General features: G+C 37.6%; 2 protein-coding genes across 3 annotated transcripts in view; one reads left to right on the top strand and one right to left on the bottom strand.

The window, feature by feature from the left end:
• hpda (4-hydroxyphenylpyruvate dioxygenase a) lies at positions 1-9,969 on the top strand. Its single transcript, XM_083531224.1, has 14 exons — positions 1-135; positions 334-360; positions 511-573; positions 2,596-2,700; positions 2,906-2,948; positions 3,063-3,145; positions 3,663-3,752; positions 3,843-3,949; positions 4,123-4,200; positions 4,517-4,679; positions 6,731-6,802; positions 7,087-7,209; positions 7,645-7,761; positions 9,780-9,969. Exons 1-14 carry the CDS (start codon positions 133-135, stop codon positions 9,891-9,893), a joined length of 1,188 nt encoding a protein of 395 aa, XP_083387350.1. The 5' UTR covers positions 1-132; the 3' UTR covers positions 9,894-9,969.
• A 3,741-nt stretch (positions 9,970-13,710) lies between these two features.
• Positions 13,711-25,213, bottom strand: part of rnf43 (ring finger protein 43) — a 101,991-nt gene continuing 90,488 nt past the window's right edge. Inside the window, exons 3-9 of one of the 2 annotated variants that reach the window (XM_083531839.1) lie at positions 20,180-20,254; positions 19,956-20,087; positions 19,723-19,824; positions 18,336-18,509; positions 18,040-18,142; positions 16,386-17,840; positions 13,711-16,084 (exon numbers count right to left, since the gene is read on the bottom strand). In XM_083531839.1, the coding sequence (XP_083387965.1) occupies positions 16,059-16,084; positions 16,386-17,840; positions 18,040-18,142; positions 18,336-18,509; positions 19,723-19,824; positions 19,956-20,087; positions 20,180-20,254 (2,067 nt within the window). In that variant the 3' untranslated portion in view covers positions 13,711-16,058. Of the gene's footprint in view, positions 16,085-16,385; positions 17,844-18,039; positions 18,143-18,335; positions 18,510-19,722; positions 19,825-19,955; positions 20,088-20,179; positions 20,255-25,213 lie in introns of both variants that reach the window. The other variant, XM_083531838.1, reaches the window with a different exon arrangement.

The following is a 25,213-nucleotide window of genomic DNA, read 5'->3' as shown; positions in this document are numbered from 1 at the left end:
GAGGAGGGTGAAGGGGTGTTGAACTGAAGGGCAATCACTGTTTCATTTCAGTCACGTACTTATCTGTAGATGAAATTTTGCGAGAATTGCAACTGACCGTCCTTGTGAGCAGTGCCCATCGAGAGCAGCAACATGGTGAGTGTGAAGCCAAATCAACAGATCATCTGATATATGATATAATTTTGGATTTTCCATTATAAATTCAAAAACTCATGTTTAGTCAAAATGAAATGAGAGGAAACACAACGTCAGATTTATGTCATTAAAGAAAAAAATATGAAATATAAAGAAAAGTATTCTAAATGATTAATACCATAGTGTTTTTGTTCCCAGACAAGCTACAATGACAAAGGGGAAAAGGTAATATAATAAGTTTTACTGTCACATATTGATTCTTTATATATAAACACTTTGGGGGAAAAAAATCCAGCATTGCAGAAGGATAGTTATATATTAAAGACCTGTTGGAACTATAAAAAAACGGGATGTTTTTGTGTGTGTTTGTTACAGCCAGAAAGAGGCAAATTTGTCCGGTTCCACCATTTGACATTCTGGGTGGGCAATGCTAAACAGGTATGTATATCATATAGATGCTTTCAGTGGCATATGTGCAAGCAAAAAAATAAAAAATAAAATTATTTTAATGATCACTCATTGTTCAGAAAAACAAAAAAAAGCACTCCTGAACCCTCGTGTGTCCCCATTTGCTCATTTTCTTGGACTATTCGGGGTCTAAGAAAAAAAAAAACTAGAAATGGGGAAACTCTGCATCTATAGATTTCTTGAAAGGCAATTTATGATGACCAATAAAATGTTTGATTTAAAATGATGTAAATCCAACACATGTCTGGGATGTATATCAGTTCTGTTAAAATATGTCATTAGTTAGACTTGAAGCAGTTCTTCATTGGCCTGATAACAAGCTCATAAATTGAACCAGGTTGGATAGAGCAGGGAAATCTAATTCTTGCTAATTTTCTGAACAGGTATTTGTTGAGACCATTTAAAGCTTAACAGTTTGCCATTTTGGGTGAAAGTAGTTTTACCAATAAATGTCATGATAGATGTTTTTTGCATGTGTTTACACAGTAATCGATGGCTAAATGCACTGACAACAGTAAGCTAAAATATGAGCTGAGCTACATTTTTCTTTTTTGTTGGACGAAAATGTACACAATGGCTAATTTAGACAAAGAAATGGATCACGGCATCGTTGTAATTGTACAGTTGCTGGGTGACAAGCTGACAGGTTTGGACCTGCTTGTGCACATGCAGCTATGGCCCATTAATCCTAACTTAAATGTGCCACAACCCCACACTTTCCCAGGTTATTTTAGCTTTACGAAAACTTTATTTTACAATAAGATAAGTATTGATGAGCAACTTGCGAAACTCACAGTAAGTACACAGTAAATTTATCTGGTGAACAGCATGCCGGTTGGACTTCCAGGTCCACAGTAACTAAAAAGAAAACTTCTAGGGCTTTTAAGCATTAAAATGTACTACAGAGTCATGATTATTTACCTTTTAAATAATTAGTTCTTTTGAAAACTACATATCACAATCCATTGAACATCGACCATCCCACATTTAGTCAACATTTGCTGTTATAATAACCTCCACACTTCTGGGAACATCTTCCACTAGACAAGTGGAGATTTGTGTTCATTTAACCACAAGTACATTAATAAAGTCAGTAACTAATGTAAGATGAGGTGGCCTGAGTGTCAGGGTCAGTGATGCAGTTAATGAAAGGGTTAGAGTCAGAGCTCTATTGAAGGTCGCTCAACCCATGTAAAGCATATCTTCATGTAGCTTGCTCTGGCACAGGGGTTTGGGTCTCCTAGTTCAAGTAAAGGAAAAATGTAATATATCAACAGACATCCTATACAATTGTGTGCCTCCAGTTTGGGGAAGAATCACATATGGTTAGAAAAGTGTCCCAATTACAAAGTACTATTAATTTACATTGTCAATTTTTATTCATATAATATTTGTAAATTTTTTAATCAAACAATAATAAACAAATAAATAAATAATAACCGGAATGCCAAAAAATGTATGAGGTGACACTGAGGTTATTTCCTTAATCAAGCATGGCCATAAATTGATAGTGTGGTTACAATTTTTTATATTACAGAGCAATTGTAGCCTAAATCCTTGTATTTTTTTTACAATGACGTGTAACTCCAAAAAAATATTTTTAAACTGAACAATGTGGACACTGAAACATAAACATAACATGGACATAACTCAAACGCAGTGGAGACACAATTGCCGATATTTTGATATATCTTCAGCCAATTGTGCTTTAATTTGGTTATCAAATTGATTAGAAGTTTTTCTAAAAAATAATTAACAAGTCTAACTTCCCACAACATATTAAATTTATGACCTGATCAGGTTTTTTTGACCCACAGCATAATCATTGGTGTCCATGAGAAACTTTGCTTGTGCCCTTAAAATATTAAGCTTTTGTAGTAAAATTTTTGGCCAGGCTTGATTAAAAAATTTGACATCAGGGACTGGTAGAACAGAAAATGAATGAAAACAGTAATAGCAGAAACATCCAGGTTTATCTTGGTGCTCCTCTAGGCGGCAGCCTTCTACTGCGATAAGATGGGCTTCGAGCCTTTGGCCTATAAAGGCTTGGAGACGGGAAACAGAGAGGAGGTGTCCCATGTCATCAAACAGGACAAGGTATGTGTATGGACAAAAACACAAACACAATTTACTGGACAAAAAAAATATATATTCCAAATAAACCTGACAATAGCATCAGTCACTGATACAAAAAACACAAATATATAAATTAAATGGTAACCTGCAGGATTGAGCAACTTTTAGAAACAGATGAGGATAATTCTTATTGAAATGCATATTGACTCATTACGTTTCCCTGCAGATTCTATTTGAATTTGTGTCTCCTCTGAATCCTGGAAATGAAGGTATACAATTCATTTTGGTTTTCATACATTTTCATTACACTTTTATAAAATCGGTGAATTTTTTTTTGTGTGTAATTCAACTTTTGTGTAATATATTTTTCTCTCTCTTCCTAGAGATAGGCAAGTACTGCATAAAACATGGAGATGCTGTTAAGGACATCGCATTCCAAGTAGAAGACTGTGACTTTTTAGTCAAGGTAAATGCTATAAAAAAATCCCACGGTGTCCAGATAACAAAAGAAATATGTGACGCAGAACTACATCGATGTTGATGACAGTTTTGAGATTGGTCTTAAAATTCCTGCAATTGAATAGGGAAAGTTCCTTGTATTCAGTGTTGGTTATCGCAGGAATTTAAGAAACCTAGAACCTGAGACCGGGTTTTTTTTATAATAACCATTAGACCACCACCTTTAAACACAGATCTCCCAGCCCACCATAGAACTCCAGCCTCCCATTAAACAAACAAAAAAGGGGGAAAGTAAATGCTGACTAAAGAAGATCATGAAACAGAGGACAGTGAAGATTAAATTCAAATAAAAAATGTAGTAAACATTTAGACCTTAAAATAAGTAATATCTCAGATTAAGATGTCGTCTATTCTAATGTACTTCATGTCTATCACATGTGATCAATGCCAGAATCACATGTGCATCAAGATATTGTTTGATAGATGAATTTTCCTGAATTTGGGTGTCTTGTGCTTGTTAACAGAAAGCCAAAGAGAGAGGAGCAGTGATTGTTAAAGAACCATGGGTCGAACAGGACAACTTTGGAAAAATTAAATATGCAGTGATACAAACGGTAATTCACAAACAGCAAAACCCTGGTATGTGCTTTAATTAATGTGTTAATAATAACACACTAAGATCTCCGCCTGACTTTTTCTCTCAGTATGGAGATACCACGCACACGTTTGTGGAGTATCTGACTCCTTACAAAGGCCTGTTTCTCCCTGGATACCATGAACCTCTCTTTAGGGACCCACTGCTCCCCAAACTGTAAGTGTGAATGTAGATCAGGCATAAAAAGTTTAATAATAATTTGGAATATTTTTGTGTTATATTTATACTGAGTGAACTTTTTATACCAACAAGATGACTCAAACACAAAGGGATGCATCATCAATTCATGTTATTTATCTACTTTCTTTCTATTCTAATTTCACTTTTAGGCCTTCAGGCGGCCTGAGCTTCATTGACCACATTGTTGGAAACCAGCCAGATGATCAAATGGTGCCAATCTCAGACTGGTGCGAGTCTGCACATAGCTCACGTACTGCTGGCAAAATCCCAGAACAAGCAATCAATAATAACTCTTTTAGAGAAATAACCTGGCAGCAAGTGCAAAGTTGATTTTAAGTGAAGGCCAAGTTCTGTCAGGATGCACATTTGAAATCAGACCGGCCTGTGCACAGGATTTTCACCTCCATAATTATAACCTTCCATAATTCTTTTTCGTAATGGCATGATAAATGGACGAAGCACAATGAAGCAACCTTGCATCTGCTTTGTATAACATTTCTCCCATTTATTTTATATATATATGTCTCCTTTCCTCTCTCTCAGGTACCAGAAATGTCTAATGTTCCACCGGTTCTGGTCCATAGATGATAAACAGATCCATACACAATACAGCTCTCTCAGGTCTATTGTCGTCACCAACTATGAGGAAACCATCAAAATGCCCATTAATGAGCCAGCACCTGGGAAGAAGAAATCACAGATCCAGGTATGAAAATAGAAATGCATGCATCCAAAATTCAATTGGAATGATTGCTTACTGGCTTAAATTTGCACATTGCAAGACGAAGACAGACAGACAAGCATAGAGACAGGCAGAGAAACAAATAGACATATAGACAGATATGAGACAGATGGACAAACAGACTGATAAATAGAAAGGCAGGAAAGCAGACAGAGAGCGACAGATGAGTGGATAGATAGATAGATAGATAGATAGATAGATAGATAGATAGATAGATAGATAGATAGATAGATAGATACAGTGGGTACGGAAAGTATTCAGACCCCCTTAAATTGTTCACTCTTTTTTATTTTGCAGCCATTTGCTAAAATCATTTAGGTTCATTTCTTTTCCTCATGAATGTACACATAGCACCCTATATTGACAGAAAAACACAGAATTGTTGACACTGTTGCAGATTTATTAAAAAAGAAAAACTAAAATATCACATGGTCCTAAGTATTTAGACCCTTTACTCAGTATTTAGTAGAAGCCCCCTTTTGATCTAATACAGCCATGAGTCTTTTTGGGAAGGATGCAACAAGTTTTTCACATCTGGATTCAGGGATCCTCTGCCATTCCTCCTTGCAGATCCTCTCCACTTCTGTCAGGTTGGACGGTAAACGTTGGTGGACAGCTATTTTTAGGTCTCTCCAGAGATGCTCAATTGGGTTTAAGTCATTACTCTGGCTGGGCCATTCAAGAACAGTCACAGAGTTGTTGTGAAGCCACTCCATCGTTATTCTAGCTGTGTGCTTAGGGTCATTGTCTTGTTGGAAGGTAAACCTTCAGCCCAGTCTGAGGTCCAAAGCACTCTGGAGAAGGTTTTCGTCCAGGATATCCCTGTGCTTGGCCGCATTCATCTTTCCCTTGATTGCAACCAGTCGTCCTGTCCCTGCAGCTGAAAAACACCCCCACAGCATGATGCTGCCACCACCATGCTTCACTGTTGAGACTGTACTGGACAGGTGATGAGCAGTGCCTGGTTTTCTCCACACATACCGCTTAGAATTAAGGCCAAAAAGTTCTATCTTGGTCTCATCAGACCAGAGAATCTTATTTCTCACCATCTTGGAGAACTCCATGCGGGTTTTCATGTGTCCTGCACTGAGGAGAGGCTTCCGTCGGGCCACTCTGCTATAAAGCCCCACTGGTGAAGGGCTGCAGTGATGGTTGACTTTCTACAACTTTCTCCCATCTCCCGACTGCATCTCTGGAGCTCAGCCACAGTGATCTTTGGGTTCTTCTTTACCTCTCTCACCAAGGCTCTTCTCCCCCGATAGCTCAGTTTGGCCGGTCGGCCAGCTCTAGGAATGGTTCTGGTCGTCCCAAACGTCTTCCATTTGAGGATTATGGAGGCCACTGTGCTCTTAGGAACCTTAAGTGCAGCAAAAAAATTTTTGGAACCTTGGCCAGATCTGTGCCTTGCCACAATTCTGTCTCTGAGGTCTTCAGGCAGTTCCTTTGACCTTAATGATTTTCATTTGCTCTGACATGCATTGTGATCTGTAAGGTCTTATATAAACAGGTGTGTGGCTTTCCTAATCAAGTCCAATCAGTATAATCAAAAATTTCTGGACTCAAATGAAGGTGTAGAACAATCTCAAGGATGATCAGAAGAAATGAAGAGCACCTGAGTTAAATATATGAGTGTCACAGCAAAGGGTCTGAATATTTAGGACCATGTGATATTTCAGTTTTTCTTTTTTAATAAATCTGCAAAAAGGTCAACAATTCTGTGTTTTTCTGTCAGTATGGGGTGCTATGTGTACATTCATGAGGAAAAAAAATAAACTTAAATGATTTTAGCAAATGGCTGCAATATAACAAAGAGTGAAAAATTTAAGGGGGTCTGAATACTTTCCGTACCCACTGTAGATAGATAGATAGATAGATAGACAGATAGATAGATAGATAGATAGATAGATAGATAGATAGATAGATAGATAGATAGATAGATAGATAGATAGATAGATAGATAAATGCACACTGTGTTCACTGTGGTTTGTTCTTTCTGTGTGTTTGTGTGTGTTCAGGAGTATGTGGATTACAATGGAGGACCTGGAGTTCAGCATATTGCCCTTAACACTTCAAACATCATCCAATCAGTGAGCACAGGACAAGTCAACAAGTCATGTTGATACATTTTCTTTAATGTTTGCAATAATACAATAATAATCAACTCAAATTCATTCCCAAGCACTAGCAGGGTGTGTTACACTGTTGTCATACTGTAATCACAGTTTGCATGCAGACAGCCAATAAACAGTCGATAACAGGGCCCTACACGCTTGTGTGGCCTTTTATAATATCAAACAATGTGGCAGACACTCGGCTCATATTATGTCATGTAGCCATGATAAATGTGTTCTCTATTTTCACTCGGAATCAGATTGTGAACCTGAAAGCCCGGGGCATGGAGTTCCTGTCCACTCCAGACAGTTATTACGACACGCTGCGTGAGAAACTCAAGATGGCCAAGATCAAAGTGAAGGAGGACCTGAAGACCCTGCAGGTGAGACTACAGAGATACACGTTGCTGCTTGTCTGGATTAGTTTTGACCTAGATCTGAAAGAGACATGGTAATTGTATAATATGGAGAAAGTATAGCATAAAAGAGCCACGTTTGATTCTGAACTTCCATGTTAGATATGTTTATCATAATTTAAACATTTTTGTTGGACCAATTCTTTTTTTGAAGAACTAACTTGAACACTTAGAGGGAATTGTTTTAATGGAGTTTTATGTTGAAATAATTACATTTATTAATACAAATATAATTATTAATTAGTAAAAAAAAGGAAAATGTTAATACAGTACAGTACTGTATACATAAAATTAGAAGTTTTTGGGTGGCATCCGTTTATCGCGTTTTTTTGTTGTTTATGTTTATAACAGCACTGCGTTACAGTGTTTAATTATAACTTTTACTTTTGGTTCTTTTTATAGGAGCTTAAGATCTTGGTAGACTTCGATGATAAGGGTTACCTGCTTCAGATCTTCACTAAACCTGTGCAGGACAGACCCACTCTGTTCCTAGAGGTCATCCAGAGACACAACCACTTTGTAAGTATTCATAAAAACAGATATTACATACAGAATTACATAAAGGTATCCTATAAAATCTTTAGCGAAGAGATAAAAAGTTCTACATTTTGCTTGGTGCAAATAAATATTTCCTTTTTTTTATTCATATCATATTCATAATGCACACACAATAAAACAAGATAAATAATGTGAATTGACAGCATAAATATATATAAAAAATGTATCCATTTAAGACAAATACTGATCACAGGTTTTCTTAATGAATATATAAACAGGAAGTACTTAATTATTATTATTATTTTTTTTTCGATGTTCCTTGTTTTTGGGCATCAGTAGCAAGTTAAATAAGCGTTAAGATTTTACAACCAAAAGTGTCCAATGTCAAATCAAAAGTTTATTTATATGGCATCTTTTATAATGACCTATTAACAAAGTGCTTTACATTAAAAGTATTAATAAAATACAATTTGAGCATTTACAACCAAGTACCAGCCCAGAAACACATAATAAAATAATGTAAACTTCCTTTAAGAATTAAAAGTTAAACAAAGATTTTAAAGTTGAGACACACCTTATATTAAAAGGCAGATTGTTCCACAGCTTTGGAGCAGACACAGCACAAGCTCGATCACCTCTGTACCTTTTGTACTTAGTCCTGGTACATATATAAGAAGTTGAAGAGAGATTTTAAGTGAACATGATGAAAAGTGTAGCCATAATAAGTCAACAAGATATTTGGGAGCTAAATTATTTAAAGACTTATAGACTATAGAACTTTGAAATAAACTCCGAAACGAACTGGAAGCCAGTGCAGTGAAGCCAAAACAGGGGAGGTATATGTCCTTGTCTATGTGTATTAGTGAAAATACAAGCAGCTTTTCCACTTTTGAAATGGTTTTTTTTGGAAAGATTTTGTTTTTTAATAAGATTGAAAATTAAATATTAGGCAAATGTGTATTAAAATTGGTAGAAAATAGTGTTAAAAACCTAAAATACCTGTGAAACCAACATACACTTCTCATATAAGTACCCTAAAAATAAATTCAGATATGTTTTATATACAAACTATGTTCTCCATTCCAGGCTTTCAATTCCAAATTCCAATCACTACAGGTTTTTCTATAATCTAAGTAAATTTTTTTACATATGACTTAATAAATGCCTTTAACTACACAAACAGCAATGTTGGGCCTGGTATTTTAACTAGTCTTAAGGTGGTCTAGTGGTTAGGATGCGGCGCTCTTACCGCTGCGGCCCGGGTTCGATCCCCGGTCAGGGAACCAACCCCAGCCGTTAGGGTTGCACAAGCCTTAGTCCCGGTCCCAAGCCCAGATAAATGGGGAGGGTTGCGTTAGGAAGGGCATCCAGTGTAAAAACATGTGCCAAATCAAACATGTGGATGATCCGCTGTGGCAACCCCTAACGGGAGAAGCCGAAAGAAAGTTCATGAAGCTTTAAGTTAGTAAAGAGAAAACCGAAATTATAGTTAAAAAGGTGCTACATACAGTAAAAGCTGTTTGATCTCAAAAGTAACAACATATTCATCTATTTAAAAATGTAGGTAAATGGATGCCTTCAGTATTACCAATGATGCTTAACACCACCACTGAGTTATTGAAGTGTTTAAGTGAAACTATGCAGAGCATGAAGGTCCTCAGGATTGGTAAAGATCCCGTAGTTTACTCTGTTTGGACAGGCCCGGCGATTAACTAGGGGCCTTTTCAGCCGTATGAAGTAGAGGAAATGCCCGAAGACAGGACATTTTTGCCCTAACCACACCAAAGAGGTGCTAAGACTTAAAACAGCGACTTTGACATTCAAAACATTCATTGCAGTTCCTTTGAAGGGGAGAATTTTCCAAAACAGCCCCCCAGTGCCTAGACATTCTTCATTCCACTCATTTATTGTTTAAAATAGACAATTATTTTAATAAAATATTTTGAACAGTAATGTAAATACAAAAGTAAGAATGGATATTTAGCTTTTCCTCAAGAAGAGAACATTTCTGTCTCTTTATGACTGTTTTGATTTTTTAGGGCTTTGGCGCTGGCAACTTCAAATCACTATTCGAGGCCATTGAGAAAGACCAGGATGCCAGAGGAAACCTCACTGTTCTTACTGCTGATGGCAATCCCAAGATTTTTAATTAATTCCCATAAGATGTCTGATGCAAACAAGTCATGCATAAATGAACACATTACTTAATATTGCATCTAATGCATTGAATGAGAATCTGAGGAAGCCACCAATTCACACACTTTAACCTCACAAAGTTTTTTGCACTTGCAGTCAAACAACTGTAAGATCTTATCAATAAAACAATAAAATAAAAAAATTTGTCATTTAATGCAAGCCATGTAGAGACTAAAGCTGTGTTGCAAGCATATTGGTTTTTCCATCCAACAACCATTCAGTACTTGCTTATGTTGATTTAGCTGAGAAAATGCTGAAAGTCCAGTTTGGCACCAAATGTTTACTCTGTCAGGTCAGTTTGTGAAACACGGTGATCCAAAAAGCCTAGTTACTCTAATTCATCTATCAGTAAATGAAGAAAATAGGTCATAGGTTGCTTTACTTTATGTTAAAATGTCCCTAAGTATTACATTTAATTGTCTGAGGCCTTTACCACAGGGTCATTTTAAATTATGCCCAAACGTGTAATCTATACAGAATTCAGAGAATAATATTTTTGAAAATGTATTTTGAGTGCTGATGAATTCTCAAATCTGATTGGTAAAATAAGTTTTTAAATGTAATTTTTAAACCTGTATGGCTCAGAGATTATTTTAAAACTTAGCAAGTCACAGTTATATTAAAAAGTATGGTTTCTACCAGCTCTAGTCACGTCCCACCTCATGAAGACTGTGGATCTTTATCTTAAACATCCCGAACCATCTAGAGACGTACCAGCGCCATTTGGATTCCACTTCATGTAGTCTTTGGACATTTGATCTCTTTGTGTGTTTAAAGGCTCTGGCATGGAGAAGTTGGTGTTGGATCTATGATGATCTCAAATGTTTTATAAGTTGCTCAGTAGCTCCTGGTTCCACAACGTCAACTGACTGTATAAAGGACATTATTCATAATCTTACATTCCGGTGCTCATGTTAGTTCTCACTCTCCAGTGTTCTGTATTGTTTAAAGACTATAATCACAGTCTTGATGTCACACAAATGAGGATGGGTCCCCCTTTTGAGTCTGGTTCCTCTCAAGGTTTCTTTCTCGTAACATCTAAGGGAGTTTTTCCTTGCCACAGTCGCCATGGCTGCTCATCAGGAATAAATACACATCGTTCACCTTAATTCTTAAATTCTATAATGCTGCTTTGAGACAATGTCCATTGTGAAAAGCGCTATAGAAATAAACTTGACTTGACTTGACTATAGTATCGGTTCATTTACAGGTCTTGGCTTGGATTCCCTTTTGAGACCGGTTCCTTCAAAGATTCTTCCTAATGCCATCTCAGGGATTTTTCCTTACCACAGTCGCTATTGGCTTGCTCATTAGGCACAAACTTACAATGAAAAGAAGCAAACTTATACATTCTTTTTTTTTACCGTTTCATCTGTTTAAAGCTGCTTTGAGACAATGTACATTGTTAAAAGCGCTATATAAAAATGGATTAAATTCACTGTTTATAGCTGTTATAATCTAAGTGATTACAGAGTGGATGTCCCACAATGTTAAAATTACATGTGTGTCAGTGTTGTCAAATTACTGTAATATAAAGAGGAGTTAAAGCTTCAGAACATGTGGTCACAAAACAAATGAATTTCAGGGTTGCAACAGAAAGACCACACACCAGGGTACAGCACTCTCTATAACAGCAAGCTTCACTGAGTATACTTAATACATCCTTTACTGAAAAGCTGCTGTAATGTTATAATGGTTTGAACTTTCATTTTAGGAAAAACATTTTCAATTTAGCATCCTTAGTGGTTCTTCCATTTGCCTGTTTGGGGCAAGTCTTACAGGTTATATGTAAAGTTCCATGACCATTTTCTCATTTTAGTGGCATTATAACAAAAGTGAAATATAACTGGTATGAGAAGTCATTAATCTGCACAAAATACCCCATGATACTTCCACATTTTCATTGCCATCATTGCTACTGTCTTGCTCATTAGAGATAAAGTAATAGGCACAAAGAATTTTTTTTTTTTTATTTAAAATGCAGTATTTTTTTTAACCTACACTATATCATCAAGAATATTGGGATATCTGCCTTTTCCAGAAATATGTGGTCATTTTCCCTTTACTTGGACAACTAGGAGACCCAAACCTGACAATGCCCCAAGCACAAAGGCAGCTCTTTGAAGATATGGTTTACATGGGTTCGAATGGAAGTTCTTGAGTGGCCTGCTACAGAGCTCTGACTTCACCTCTATCAAACACCTTTGGAATGAATTTTGAACACTGATTGCACCCCAGGCCTCCTTACTCTACATCAGAACCTGACTCTACCAAAACCTTTGTGGCTGAATCAGCAAAAATCTCCACAATCACACTCCAAAATCTCCAAATCTCAGAAAAGTGGTGATTATCATGACAATAAAAATGGGGACAAAATATATAATTGAATGTTTTAAAATCACAATTTTAAATCATTTTTATTTGTATAGCGCTTTTAACAATGAACATTGTCTCAAAGCAGCTTTACACAGATCATGTGGTGATAAAAAATGAACTGTAAGTTTGTCCCTGATGAGCAAAAACTCTCCGAGATGGCATAAGGAAGAAACCTTGAGAGGAACCAGACTCAAGAGGAAACCCATCCTCATCTGGGTTGAACCAAATGTCCATTTATTGCAGATATACGATATTGCTTGGTACAGTGATGGTGATCAACATAGGAACCTTAGGTAAGGTACAAACCTTTGTGCATATTGTGTTTTTATTTCTGTAAAACTGCTTCTTGACACTATCAACTGTTAACTGTGCTACACAAATAAATATGAATTGAATTAAATAATGTAGTTGGGAAGAATAATAGTATTGTTTGCATAAGTATTTAGTACATATTCTTAGTGGTAAAATCCCTAAAACACAACTGATTCCACTAATTAGCTGATCTAAAAAGACTATAACTAAACATTTTTGTCTATGGAACAAAAAGTCTGAAATCTCTACCCTGAGAATACAGTCTGCAAAGTAAAACATGGTGGTGGGAGACTTATGCTGCCTTTTTTTTTAGGTTGCTTTTCTGATTGGTTCTCTGTTTACCCGTAATGCATTTTTATGAATAATGTTCCGTAAATTTGAGACGATAAAGATGGTGAATAAAAACAAATGTATACTACATAAAGCATATAGCACCTGAAAGAGATGTAAAGTACAGTATACATTCCTTTGCTTAAACCTCAAGACATCATGCATCTGCTAAAGCCAAACATCTGAAAAAACCTCAATAACACAAGTTGCATCTTTTTATTTAAAAATAATTTATTTGCATATAATTGGAATGATGCTAAGTTGATACATCTATGATGGCAGTCGTAAGTTTCATAAAGATAAAAAAAAAAAAAAAAGGGAAAAAATGACATTTTTCATTTTCATATATTTCAAATATATTAGTAAATAAATATATTAGTGACATTACCATATTGATTTTTTTTATTATATAAAAAAATGTCTATTATATATAAAATACAACACTTTATCTCATTAATGTTTTTTCTTTCTTTCTCTCTCTCTTTTTTTTTTTTTACACAAAATATTGAAAATATACTGGCATATCCCTCCTGGATTTTTCTGGAGGGAGTTTGCTCTATTCAAAAGGCAGTTTCAGCTCATTGGGCATCAGAAAAAAGCGAGAAAATAAATGAAAGTAAAAAAATTAAAATAAACAAAAGAGAAAGAAAATTCACCCTTTAGTGTTCAATGACATTTCGTTGATTTATATGATCTTTCCCAGTACTGGTGGCTACATAATGCTTAGCTTGTTTTGCTTCAGGTTTCACTCTTACATTTTGTTTTGTACTTTTTTCCAAAGTGCTGCATGTGAAATTGTAAATTTAAGACAAAGCCTGCAATGAAAGATCGTTCCGGCAGACATGACACTGAATGTAAAGGCAACGCAGATGTGCAAAGCAGGTCTTCTGTAAAGGCAGGTTCATGGTAATTCAAGGCACAAAGTAAGGTTTATTTGACAACATGACTGCATGAGACAATCAAACAGCTGTCTGACGTTTGAAAAGATAGGATTTCTCATCCTTTTCTTTTTTTATTATTATTATTATTTACTATTTCATTCTTAACTTTAAATAAGTCTCTCTCTCTAAATATCTCCATTTGAAATGAATAAGATCAATAGTGGTTTCATTTCTTAAAAAAATTAAAAAATAATAACAACCCTCAAGGTTTAATTCAATGGTTTATCTATATACAACAATGACCTGATGTACGATTTTACGAATTAAAGTTTTAACCTTTTAAAAAGGTGACAATCGAACCCCCCCCTTTGTAGCCAGGCTCACCTTGAAAGAGGAAATGAACATTTGAAATTTTTGCATGTGAAAAAGTACAGGGCAAAAAAAAACAAACAAAGTCAACAAATAAGTAAAGACATGGCAAATTTGAATCATAATAATCATTTTGGCATAAAAATCATGTTGATTATTTGACAACTGTCAGTGTTTTTCTATATTTAATAATAGACATTGCCTGCTGGTTATGAAAATGGATAATGACTGCAACATGCTGTTCAGGTATTCTAAATAGAACATACTGTAATATTTATTTCCAAGGAAAAATGCATACCGACTTTAGAAGGAACACTGAATAGAGCATTGTGAAGTAATGAAAACATTGAAAATCTTGTAGTAACTAAAAAAAAAAAAAAAAGAGAGGCACCTTCGGCAAGCTTGCAGGCCGTTTCTGAAATGATCCATATCCGTACGCGAGTCATACACGAGGTAAAGGGTCAGAGGTAAAAGCATGTACTTATGGGTAATTCTAGTGCTTCCTCAGCCCAAGCTGAATGACAAGAAGTCATAAAAATGACCAAAAGTAGGTTCTGAAATCCTTGCCAACCGTAAAGTTTTCAGTCACTTTGCTTCTTTTTAGCCGAAAACACAAACAGGACATAAAATACAAAAAAAAAAAAAAAAAAAAAAAAAAAAACGTGACACAAACAACAGCTGCCTTTCTCAAGTTAATGAGCACAAGACCCGAAACCTAAATGACCTCCAAACAGTCACTGAACTTTTTTTTTTTTTTTTTTTTTTTTTTTAGGAGACATTATGTAAAGCACTCTATCTTTTACTTATCAGAAGTAAACAGAGAGGGTGCCATGCAAGAGCTTTACTTTTGAAGTACCGTGATGTGAACAGGACTTTTCTGATTATCTGAGGTAGGTTGGAGAGAGAAAGAAAGATAGAATAAAAGAGAGAGAGAGTGAGAGAGAGAGAAACAGAGAAAGAAAGAGAGGCGCTTGTTTCATGTGCAGCACGAACAGTGAATGACATCATGATGATATCATATGTTTGGGTGTGTTCAGTGTTCTGCAAAGATAAAATCAAATGAGTAAAAGGGTGCCAATGGGTCTAATTCCTAGTTCTAGTAGCAGACAGGATGTTACATCATATGGGGGATAAAAGTATTGCCTGTAACGGCTATACAAAATCACCATGGGTATTATTTTTCTTCAATAACATAATATTCTCTTGTTTTCTGAAGACAGGGGTCTGCATCTGCTACCCCAGCTTGCAGTAAAACATGGAGGTAACTGAGGAATTCAGGGACTCTTTTTGCTCTAATGAAATATCTAATGGTTTCTGAAACAAAACAAAAACAATGTGGGATCAGTAATGTTCACACTTTTGTAAAAGTTTATCCAGCATCCCCCGGTTCACTGAGTAATGCAGGGTAAACATGAAAACGAAAAATTCAGAACCTTGGGTTATAAGTACATAATACATCAATAGTACCAATAACCATCAATTACAACCTGCTGGAATTGAGTTTTAACTAACATACTCTTAGCAAAAAGTTGATTTGCCTCTTAGAGAATCCTCTAGTAAAAGGTTTCAATAAAAAAAACGACAGGAAACAAGCGAAATAAAATCCCTTTTAAAATCTAAAAACGAAACCATCTAAAGAACAATTTTTTTCTAAGAGCATCAGACGTAGTTACAAAACAACAGTGGGAACAGAGCGATGCTGAGAAATGATGCCTGTCTTGAGATGTGGAATTATTTGGAAGACTGTGACAAAAGTGGGTGAGTGAAAGACAAAAAGAGAAGAAGAGACGACCAGTTTGTTTGTCCATGTCGGCTCTTGTGTAGCAGCGTGAGGTTTGGGGATGGAGAGAGTTCTCATACACCAGACTCTTCCTCTGATCCTATGCAGAGTAAAACAAGACACACGCACTCTTTAGAACCGGACGGCTCACAGGTACGATACTTACAGTTTTACATAGGGTTTAAGACAACTGCTATTGTTAACATGAATTTAGTATTTCAGAGCATAATAATTAATAGTTTGTTTAAATTTTTTTTTTATGTATTTCACTTAATTCACTCAGTAATTTATTATCTGGTTTTCATTTATCTAATTATTATTTGTACTATACTACTTAAGAGCTTAATATCTGTACATCAAACAAAATAAAACCTTTCTGATCTTTGACACATTGAACTCACCCTGATTATTGCGTACACTTTGGCAGTAGAGACAGATGTCTGTGGGCAGCTCGTGCCCAGCACTGTGATGCCCTCTGCACAGAGGTGTGTCCAAAACAGTGCCTGTCCCTATTAGCTGTGGCTCAGAGTGAGCCTGTTGCACCTGCTTTTGCCACCCCCTTCGTGCCCCCCTGCAGCAGGGCCACTCTGACAGCCCGCCCGAGTCCAGGATTACTGGTACGGGCAGCAGTGTGGATGTTGCACCCAGAGGAGGGGGGCAGCAGTAACCTGCAGGACTTTGCCCATAGTGAATGTGGATGCTGCAATCATCCTGTAAATTAACTCTTTGATGGAAGTGCACAGCGGTCATGGGTGGGACAGAAGCTTCCAGACTGCAGGGGGTATTTTTTTGGCAGTGCGGGTGCCCTGGGTGGCAGCAGGCTGGTGCAGGGTTTAGCACTGAGGTGGCAGGCAAGGAAGAACTGGGGGATGGAGGAGCTGGGTCCCGATCCTCCCCCCCACCAGGTGGTCCACACCTGTCGATAGGGTCCGTTTTGGGGCAATGGCAGGCAACATGAGCCCCCTGACACAAAGTTGAGTCTTTACTCATAGGAGAATTGCCTGCTGCTTCTCCTCCTGCAGTCCCTTGATCTTCATCAGAGCCTCGTCCTGGTCCTTGGCTGGGCTCGCCCTCTTCGTAATAGTGGTGTCTGTGTCTATGGTAGTGCACATGGCTGAATACAGCCTGTTGCTGCTGTGGTTCTTCAAATCCATGCCCTCCATTAGTCTGATTAACTCCTGAATCTAGAGATCGAGGCCTGATACTACCTGTCGGACCTTCAGAACCGGCACTGTGGTAGACAAATGGGTCATACTCGCTGCTGAGTGAACTACGAAAGGTGGAGCAGCTGCCATAGACACCCTGCAAGCTTACGTCGGTGCAGTTGAGCACTGAGTCACTGGATGAGCCGTGGCATGGGCCTGAACTTGAGTCACTGCCAGGTCCTTCAGGGAAGTAGCCACTGCGCTCCGTGCCATAGCTGGCCCCCGAACAGCTGCCCTCATCCTGGCACCCCTGAGACCCTCCGTGACGGAGGTTTTTTTGATGGTTTTGATGTCGTGTCCGGTTAGCGTGGCAGTGATGGCACGGACGACGTGGCGATGTATAGTGGTGCCCAACATTTCGGCAGCTGTGCCGAGGTCGGGCACGGTGCCCTTCAGCGGAAAGATGATAGCTGCAGCTCGTGCTCAAGAAGCGAGTGTGGTAGGATGGGGAGACACCATAGGCTCCCAGCTGGGGATAGGGTCCCGAGAGGGTGCGAGGATAATTCGGTCGTAGAGAGAAAGGAATGGGGTGCTGGGGAAAAGAATGAGAAGCTGAGTAATGTTGTGGGTGTGGGTGAAGAAAAGCCTGGCTGTGCTCTGGAGGAGGATGTCCACGAGTTCTCTGAGGCCGACGGCCACTTGGCTCTGAACCTGCTTAAAAAAAAGCCTTTGATTAGGAAAAAAAAGCAGTGGTATAGCCAAGTGTGATGCACTGTACATTTACTACTCTTCTAAAAAAAAAAAACAACTAGATATGCTACTGGGCTCTTTTTTAATTTTCATTTGTTGTTTATTCATGGTTGCACGTTTTCATGATTATTTCTTTGTCGGTTATTCTGGTACTTTTTACCCATTATGTTGTGCATGCAAAGTGGACAGGTCCGATGCTGAAGGAGCCAAGGGTCGACACACTCCTTATGGAACTCATGTGCACATGAGATGATCCTTAGGTCCTTAGAAGGTGGAGAGAAGAAACATCAGAAATCCTGTTCATCATGGACAAATTTTCATGGATGCAATTGTCGAATTAATGCAGTTACATGTGTGCATTATAAACATCTGCTGGATTGCAAGATGCTACATTTCTATATATTCATATCTATCTTCAATATAATTTTTCCTCTCTTTCTCAATTTCTTCTCTCACCTGTCCATCCAGAAACTCCTCGAGGCAGATGGCACACATAGGCCCAGAGCTGGAACTGCTGTTTGACCCTTGGCCACCACGTAAATGATGGGATCCTCCCGAGCAGCCCTGAGAGCTGTAAGTACGTGTCTCCAGCCTGCTAATGGCCCGCATGGTCTGCTGGTGCACCGAGTCCTGAGAACCAGGTAAGAAAGCAAGGATTTAAATTGAGGTGTCATAAAAGCTTACAAAATCTCTTATTCTATATAACAGGAAACTGCAGAGGAGTTTAAATCATTCTGGGTCTATTTAATACAATTCTTCAAACATACAAACCATTCAAATATGTAAAATTGGCAACTTAATGCTATACTCCTTTTATTTGATGGGTTTTCATTCTGTTTTTAGCTATATGCTTAAATTGTATTCTGTATGCTTGAATTGTATTATAATTGTGGATTATTTAATCCACGGTAACTTATAAAATTCACTGCACTGATCTAGTGAAAATGCCAAAGGTGTTATGGTGCATGTGCACTTGCAAATTTTGTAGCTGCGTACTGCTGCCTCACCACCTTTTACTTGACAGTGGGTGGGTGTTTTTATGACATTTACATGGATTTGATTACAGTGAATACAAGTTCACTATTGCTATTCAGCCGAACACAGTGGGGCAGATGGACTGTTTTGCATAAAGCTTTACTAAATGGTTTAACTGCATTTCACTGCATCATGTACTGGAAGATGTGACACAACGTGGCTCAATAAGTCTCAATTACAATAGTGTGTGCTAAGGAGGTACAAAAGGTTTTATATTAGAACCTTTTCATCTAGCAGGACTGCATTAACTACAAATAAGGAACTGCGGCCCTACAATTTAGAGCAGTGCCTGATAAATTACTATAATAATAGCAACATGGCACAAATGTGTAAAAAAAAAAAACAGCTTTGTCACAAGAAATATAAACACTACAAAATGCTCAGAGACCCTATTCAGGTCTTATGGCCTTTGATATGACTTTTTGATTTGACTCAAACATTATGCAGTATTTTATTTGGATTTAACATAGACTTTGACGTGAACTCTGGATTAGACCTTGGATTAAATTTTTATTTTACATTTTTTTGGCTGTCACTCCTAAATTAACATTGGATTTGACTAGGTTTTGATTTTGGAATTTGCTTAAACAGTGTACTTAGTAATTGGAATTTCCTGGGGTATGATATTGGACTTGACTTGAATTTAAAGGTTGGCCTGCACATAACTGAATTTGCCTTAAGTAACACTTGAACCTTGGATTTGACTTGGATGTGAAGGAGAAATGGCTTACTAAATTGGACTTGGAGCAAAACGACTCCACAAATCGTGTAGGCAAATCATGTGCGCAAAAAATTGTGACATGCTTACCCAAGTTCGGTTAGACCTGCAGCGAGAGCGAAAGGCAAAAATCATAATGATTGACAGCACAACCAAGACGACCGTCAAGAGGATTCCCACTTCATATTGAGGCTAGAGCAGGGGACAAAGCAAGGAGGTCAAAGTGAACACTCTTTGTTTCCATTCTCGTTGTGTATGTATGCACATGTGTGTGTGAGTGTGTGTGTGTGTGTGTGTGTGTGTGTGTGTGTGTGCATGCTCACCCATTTTGGTGTCTCCATCATGATGTTGATCTCGACCTTGGCCTCCTCATTCTTATTGACCAGTCCCATCAGCTCCTCAGCATCTGCTGCCTTCACCATCACCACTGGCTTCTTCAGGTAGCCAGAGTTCAACTGTGTGACAGAGTGTGAGGAACACATTTATTCACTGTCCATTCAGGCTAGCGACTTTAGCAATTTCCTCGCCCGGATACACACTCACTTACCTCATTAGCAGCGTGAACATTGTCAGTGATGTCAAAAATGACAGCCTGAGCTCCCCTGTTTAGCGCCAGCTGAGCCTGAAAGAAAAAGAAAGAAAGAAGGAAGAAATCAGTTAAACAATGGTGTTTAAATATTACAGTTACCACTAGAGGGTAGCATAACCACACGCTATGGCATCAGTGTTACAGTCTGGTCATTACACAATCTCATATCCCTTCACACACAAGTGACCTTGTGTGTGACATAGTGTCTTTTTTTGGAACTGGTGTGTGTGCTGAATCATTCAGCTTTGTTATCCCAGCTACCTTAACCCTGCATTCAAGAAATAAAAAAGATACAGCCGCAAAAACAAAACATGAAAAGTGTAAGAATTTGCATATGCACCAAGGACTGGAGGGGAAAAAAACTCTAGCCAATACAAACATACACCTGCTTTTGAGTCTATATAAATGTCAAAACACAGAAACACAATGTAGATGAAACGCTTCCGAGATAATTCACGTCTAACAAGCACGCAGTCCCTCACTTCCTCCCACAGTGGACCCAAACTGTTACACCTCATATCACACTCTCCCCATACTGTCTGCTTCTCCTCTTTGTTCTCTTTCAAATAATCAGATTTATAGCTCTGAACTCACAAACAACACACCTGAATCAGTTGAGCATACCTGAAAAAGTCAGGTTTTAAAGTTTTTTTAAAGACACTACACACCCAGAAAATAGGCACTGGAGCTTAGTTGTATTTCAGTATGCTTTTGTACCTAAAGTGAAAGGAACACAGAACGGATTTCAAGTGTGCACACCCTGAGGATAAAAATGGAAAATTCAAAGAAACCAAATGAATACCTACCAAACACTTCGCTCTCAGACAAAGCATTTTAGTCATTCTGAACCGAGTTACTGTATGTGCAACTTAAGTTTGCATAAATTCTATTCAGACGTCATCTTGCAATTGTCTGTCTTTATGTGACATCGTATTACATTTGATAGCAAGTAAAAAGTCACATCCTGCATCAAAAATATATGCAGGTGATTTACAAATCAAAAATGGTTCACCCAGTAAATGAACCCTGTATTTTCCCTGTGTATTCTCTATTGATGCAACTGTTGGACTTATATATTAATAGTAGACCTGACACATATTCAATTTATTAAATTGTTCCGTTCACTATGAATGAATATATATATACTTATCAAGATTTTCTCACAAGTTTTTATCTCAATAACCCTATAAATATTCACTATTTAAAAATAAATGTTTATTACTAGTTTTAGATTATGTGTAATGTAATTCATAATAAGACTAAGCAGTCCTTTGTAATGGTCTGAATCTAAAACACTGTCCTTTCTCCATGTGTATTGTTAAGAGTTTAAGATGAGACCGCTGGCATGTGTCGCTTTCTTTTGTGGTTTATCCATTTTGTCTTTTTTTTCAGCCTTTGCTTCCCCTCAGTTTGTTTTGTTCCAAACAAAACTTGCATTTTGAGGAAGGGGGGCGGCTAAATGACCACAACTTCAAAATGTACTTGTTTTTTTTTTACCATAAGGGGAACATTTGATGCCTGCAACATAGGAAACAGTGGCCGCACAAGAGCGCGCACACACACACACACACACAAGTAACAGGAGGACCATTCAGGATTCCAACCACAGTTTCCTACTGATGGAGCAGCAAAAACCATTTAAAGATCAAACTCAACGTTTCACCTCATTACACTCCGCTATTAATCAAGCACATTTTTAGCGCAAGAACTGCCTCCAAGCAAAACTAACATTATCCTTACGTGACATTAGATTTATTCATTGACAGACATCTAAAAGAATTTCCAAGCGACGGTGGTTCCAATCCAGGATCTGGAATTTTCAAGGGTTAAAGCACTTGCTCAAGGCGCTACTGGGTTTTCTGGGAAATGTAACCGCTGCGTCCCTGCTTTTACCATCCCTGCTCACTTCACTGGGCCAAGGCTTATTTATTCCCAAACACTATTATAATCCCGCTGGGGATTATATTGACATTAAAGTTGATCAGAGAGCGATGATTATTTTGCTAAAACCGCATTCAATCATTTTTATTAGTGTTTACACACATGAATGAAGCCTACAGTGTAATTCACACAACAATTGGATGGTGAATGAAAGGCAGGAGGTTTTATGGATAGATGAGTCCAAGTTTGACATTTCTAACAGAAGAACTTAAGTAAGACTATGAAACAACAGGAGAGAAGATGTAAGAAGACTGCCTCACATCCACAGTCATATACACAACATACACTGGACAACATGGCTGCCATTCCATGATGAAGACTAATTGGAACAAGCATGTGTCTCTTAAAAACAATAAAAGAGCAACCTTTTACAGGCAGTGTACTTGACAGTAGTTTCTAACAGTAGTAAACTATTTTAATAAATAATTTAGAAAATGGTCAGTTAAATGTCAAGAAAAACATGAATAAAGTGTTCAAAATGATTATTTATTACAGAAAAAATGAGTTCATTTTAGAGGTTGGTAGAGAGTGAAAAAGCTTAGCTGTCCCCTATGGGGGTCTACACACACAGACACACACACAGACACACACACACACAGACACAGACACAGACACAGACACACACACACACACACACACACACACACACACACACACAAAAACGCTGTGCTCCAACAGCTGTGGGAGGCCTGAGGGTGCGGCTGATCACAGAAGCGTACATACTCACACATACAGGAACAACAGAACTTTCGCATATTTAATTTTATTGCTAAAATCTATAATTTTTAATGACCGTGTCCTGGCAGGTGCTGAATATTGTCAATAAACGTGTGAGAATTCAAAGGATGAGAACCAGGCTTACTCTTCATCCAAATGTGACTCTCTACCATACAAATAATTTCTATTCCTTTCAAGATTGTGGACCTTTAAAGAAGTAGATGCCGACCCCGCAAACATCCCGAACCATCTAGAGACGTACCATGATGATTGCAAATGTTGTTGTGCTATTTTATGAGTTGCTCAGTAGCTCCTAGTTTTATAACCACAAATGACTTTAAAAGACTGTATAAAGAACATTACTCATAATCTTACATTCCGGTGCTCATGTTAGTTCTCACTCTCCAGTGTTCTGTATTGTTTAAAGACTATAATCACAGTCTTGATGTCACTCAAATGAGGATGGGTTCCCCTTTTGAGTCTGGTTCCTCTCAAGGTTTCTTCCTCATAACATCATAACATAAGGAAATTTTGCTTGCCACAGTCGCCATGGCTGCTCATCAGGGATAAATACACACCATTCACCTTAACTGTTAATTTCTGTAAAGCTGCTTTGAGACAATGTCTGTTGTGAAAAGTGCTATAGAAATAAGCTTAACTTGACTTGTTACAATGAAACGGACAACAGCAGCTTATCATATAACAGTAAACACTGTGTAACCTTTTGCAATAGATACTTCTATCACTGAAGGCCTAATCCTGTAGAGCTTAATTCACAAATGCCTTTGACAAAAGCATGTATGGCAGTGGTCTGTTGGTATTTTTCATATTATCTGTCAAGTTAAACCCATCAATTCATTATACCATTATTACAAAGTATAATGTGTTATTGTCAGGGTGCCAGCAAAATAGGAGGCGGAAGCCGGAGAACAGCTCGCTCGGGTTTTAATAGCAAGAGTGATGGAGAGAGATACACACAAGCACACGCACGTCCTTCGGTTGAGTAAGTCCGAGGTGCGTTTGAAAAGAAGCGTAGCTGATCCGAGATGCGCGCAGAGGAGAAGCGCAGCCTCTACGGGATTGTGAAGTCCGAAAGGGACGGACGCATAGAGTCCTGTGTGAAACCCGGAACACAAAAGCATGCAGCACGTAAAGTCCAGCACATACAATAACGAACGGGGATTGGGAGTGAATAAGGAGCTTATATAGAAGCGGGGTGGCGTGATGATGAACCCCAGGTGAGCGTGATTATGCCTGGAGCTCCAGAGAGAGTGGAGGCATGAGTGATGATGAGCTCCAGGTGTGTGTGATTAAACCTAGAGCTCTAGGGAGAGCGGAGGCATAGAGAGCCACCAAAGGGGGCGTGGCAGGTGGATTCCTGACAGTTATAACTACCAGAATCAGTATATCCAAACCACATTAATTACAAATATATTTAAAATACAGTTAAATAATTGTAATTGTTTGGTTTATCATTCAATTTGTTGTTTTATTTGTAATGAAACACTGTACTGATTATTGGTGTAACGGTACACAACATTCACCCTTTGGTACGTACCTCGGTTTTTAGGTCGCGGTTCGGTAAAACTTTGGTTCAGTTAGGAGGAAAAAATGCAACTCAGTTTATTATGATTATTATTATAATTATTATTATTAACATTTGAACAGTTTACATTTTAAAAACAATTTTAAATAAAAAGCCTGCTTGGTTAAATAATATATAAAATTATATTTTATAAAAATGAAATAGAATAAATCAAATGAATTAAATATACTTTTTTATTATATTGATTAATCGATTAAATGTAAAGTAAATGGAAAAATATAATTGTTTAAATATGTCAGACCCCATTTGGATAATAGATGTGTATGTAACTGTGTGCGTGCACGTGTTTCACATTTAATATTTAGTTTTCTTAAGATATGACCTACTGATTAAGAACTTTTCTACTTATTTCAACATTCTTATTTCAACATTTAACATAGGTCTTCATTTCTCCCAGCCGTTATTCAATCACTCCCTTTATATGTAAAATTGTCAGGATTTTATTCTTTTAAGGAAAATTCTTGAAGCTGGGCATGCTGAAAACAAAACTCATTTCCAGTAAGGAGTAAGTAGCCACAGTGACATTGTGGCATTGTTGTGTATGTTTTCTAGTATAATAATTATAATTAAAAAATGCACTCACTGTGTGAGGCAGAGACTAAACAAACTTACAGTCCACCACTTCATAAGGGATTTTCCTGAGCGATTTTAATTATGTTCTGCACCTAAAAAGGACTGCACACGAACCAAAAGCCCTGTACCGAATGCATTTTGGTATGAATGCGTTT

This window comes from Silurus aristotelis (assembly GCF_946808225.1).
Source record: "Silurus aristotelis genome assembly, chromosome: 26".
Classification (NCBI taxonomy): Eukaryota; Metazoa; Chordata; class Actinopteri; order Siluriformes; family Siluridae; genus Silurus; species Silurus aristotelis.
This window is presented reverse-complemented; position numbering and strand designations above follow the sequence as displayed.

What these genes read in the sequence shown, in the direction of transcription:
- hpda (XM_083531224.1), top strand. An exon ending in ACAATGACAAAGGGGAAAAG is followed by an intron (nt 361 to 510) that starts GTAATATAATAA and finishes TGTTTGTTACAG; the next exon opens with CCAGAAAGAGGCAAATTTGT. An exon ending in CTTCAAACATCATCCAATCA is followed by an intron (nt 6,803 to 7,086) that starts GTGAGCACAGGA and finishes ACTCGGAATCAG; the next exon opens with ATTGTGAACCTGAAAGCCCG.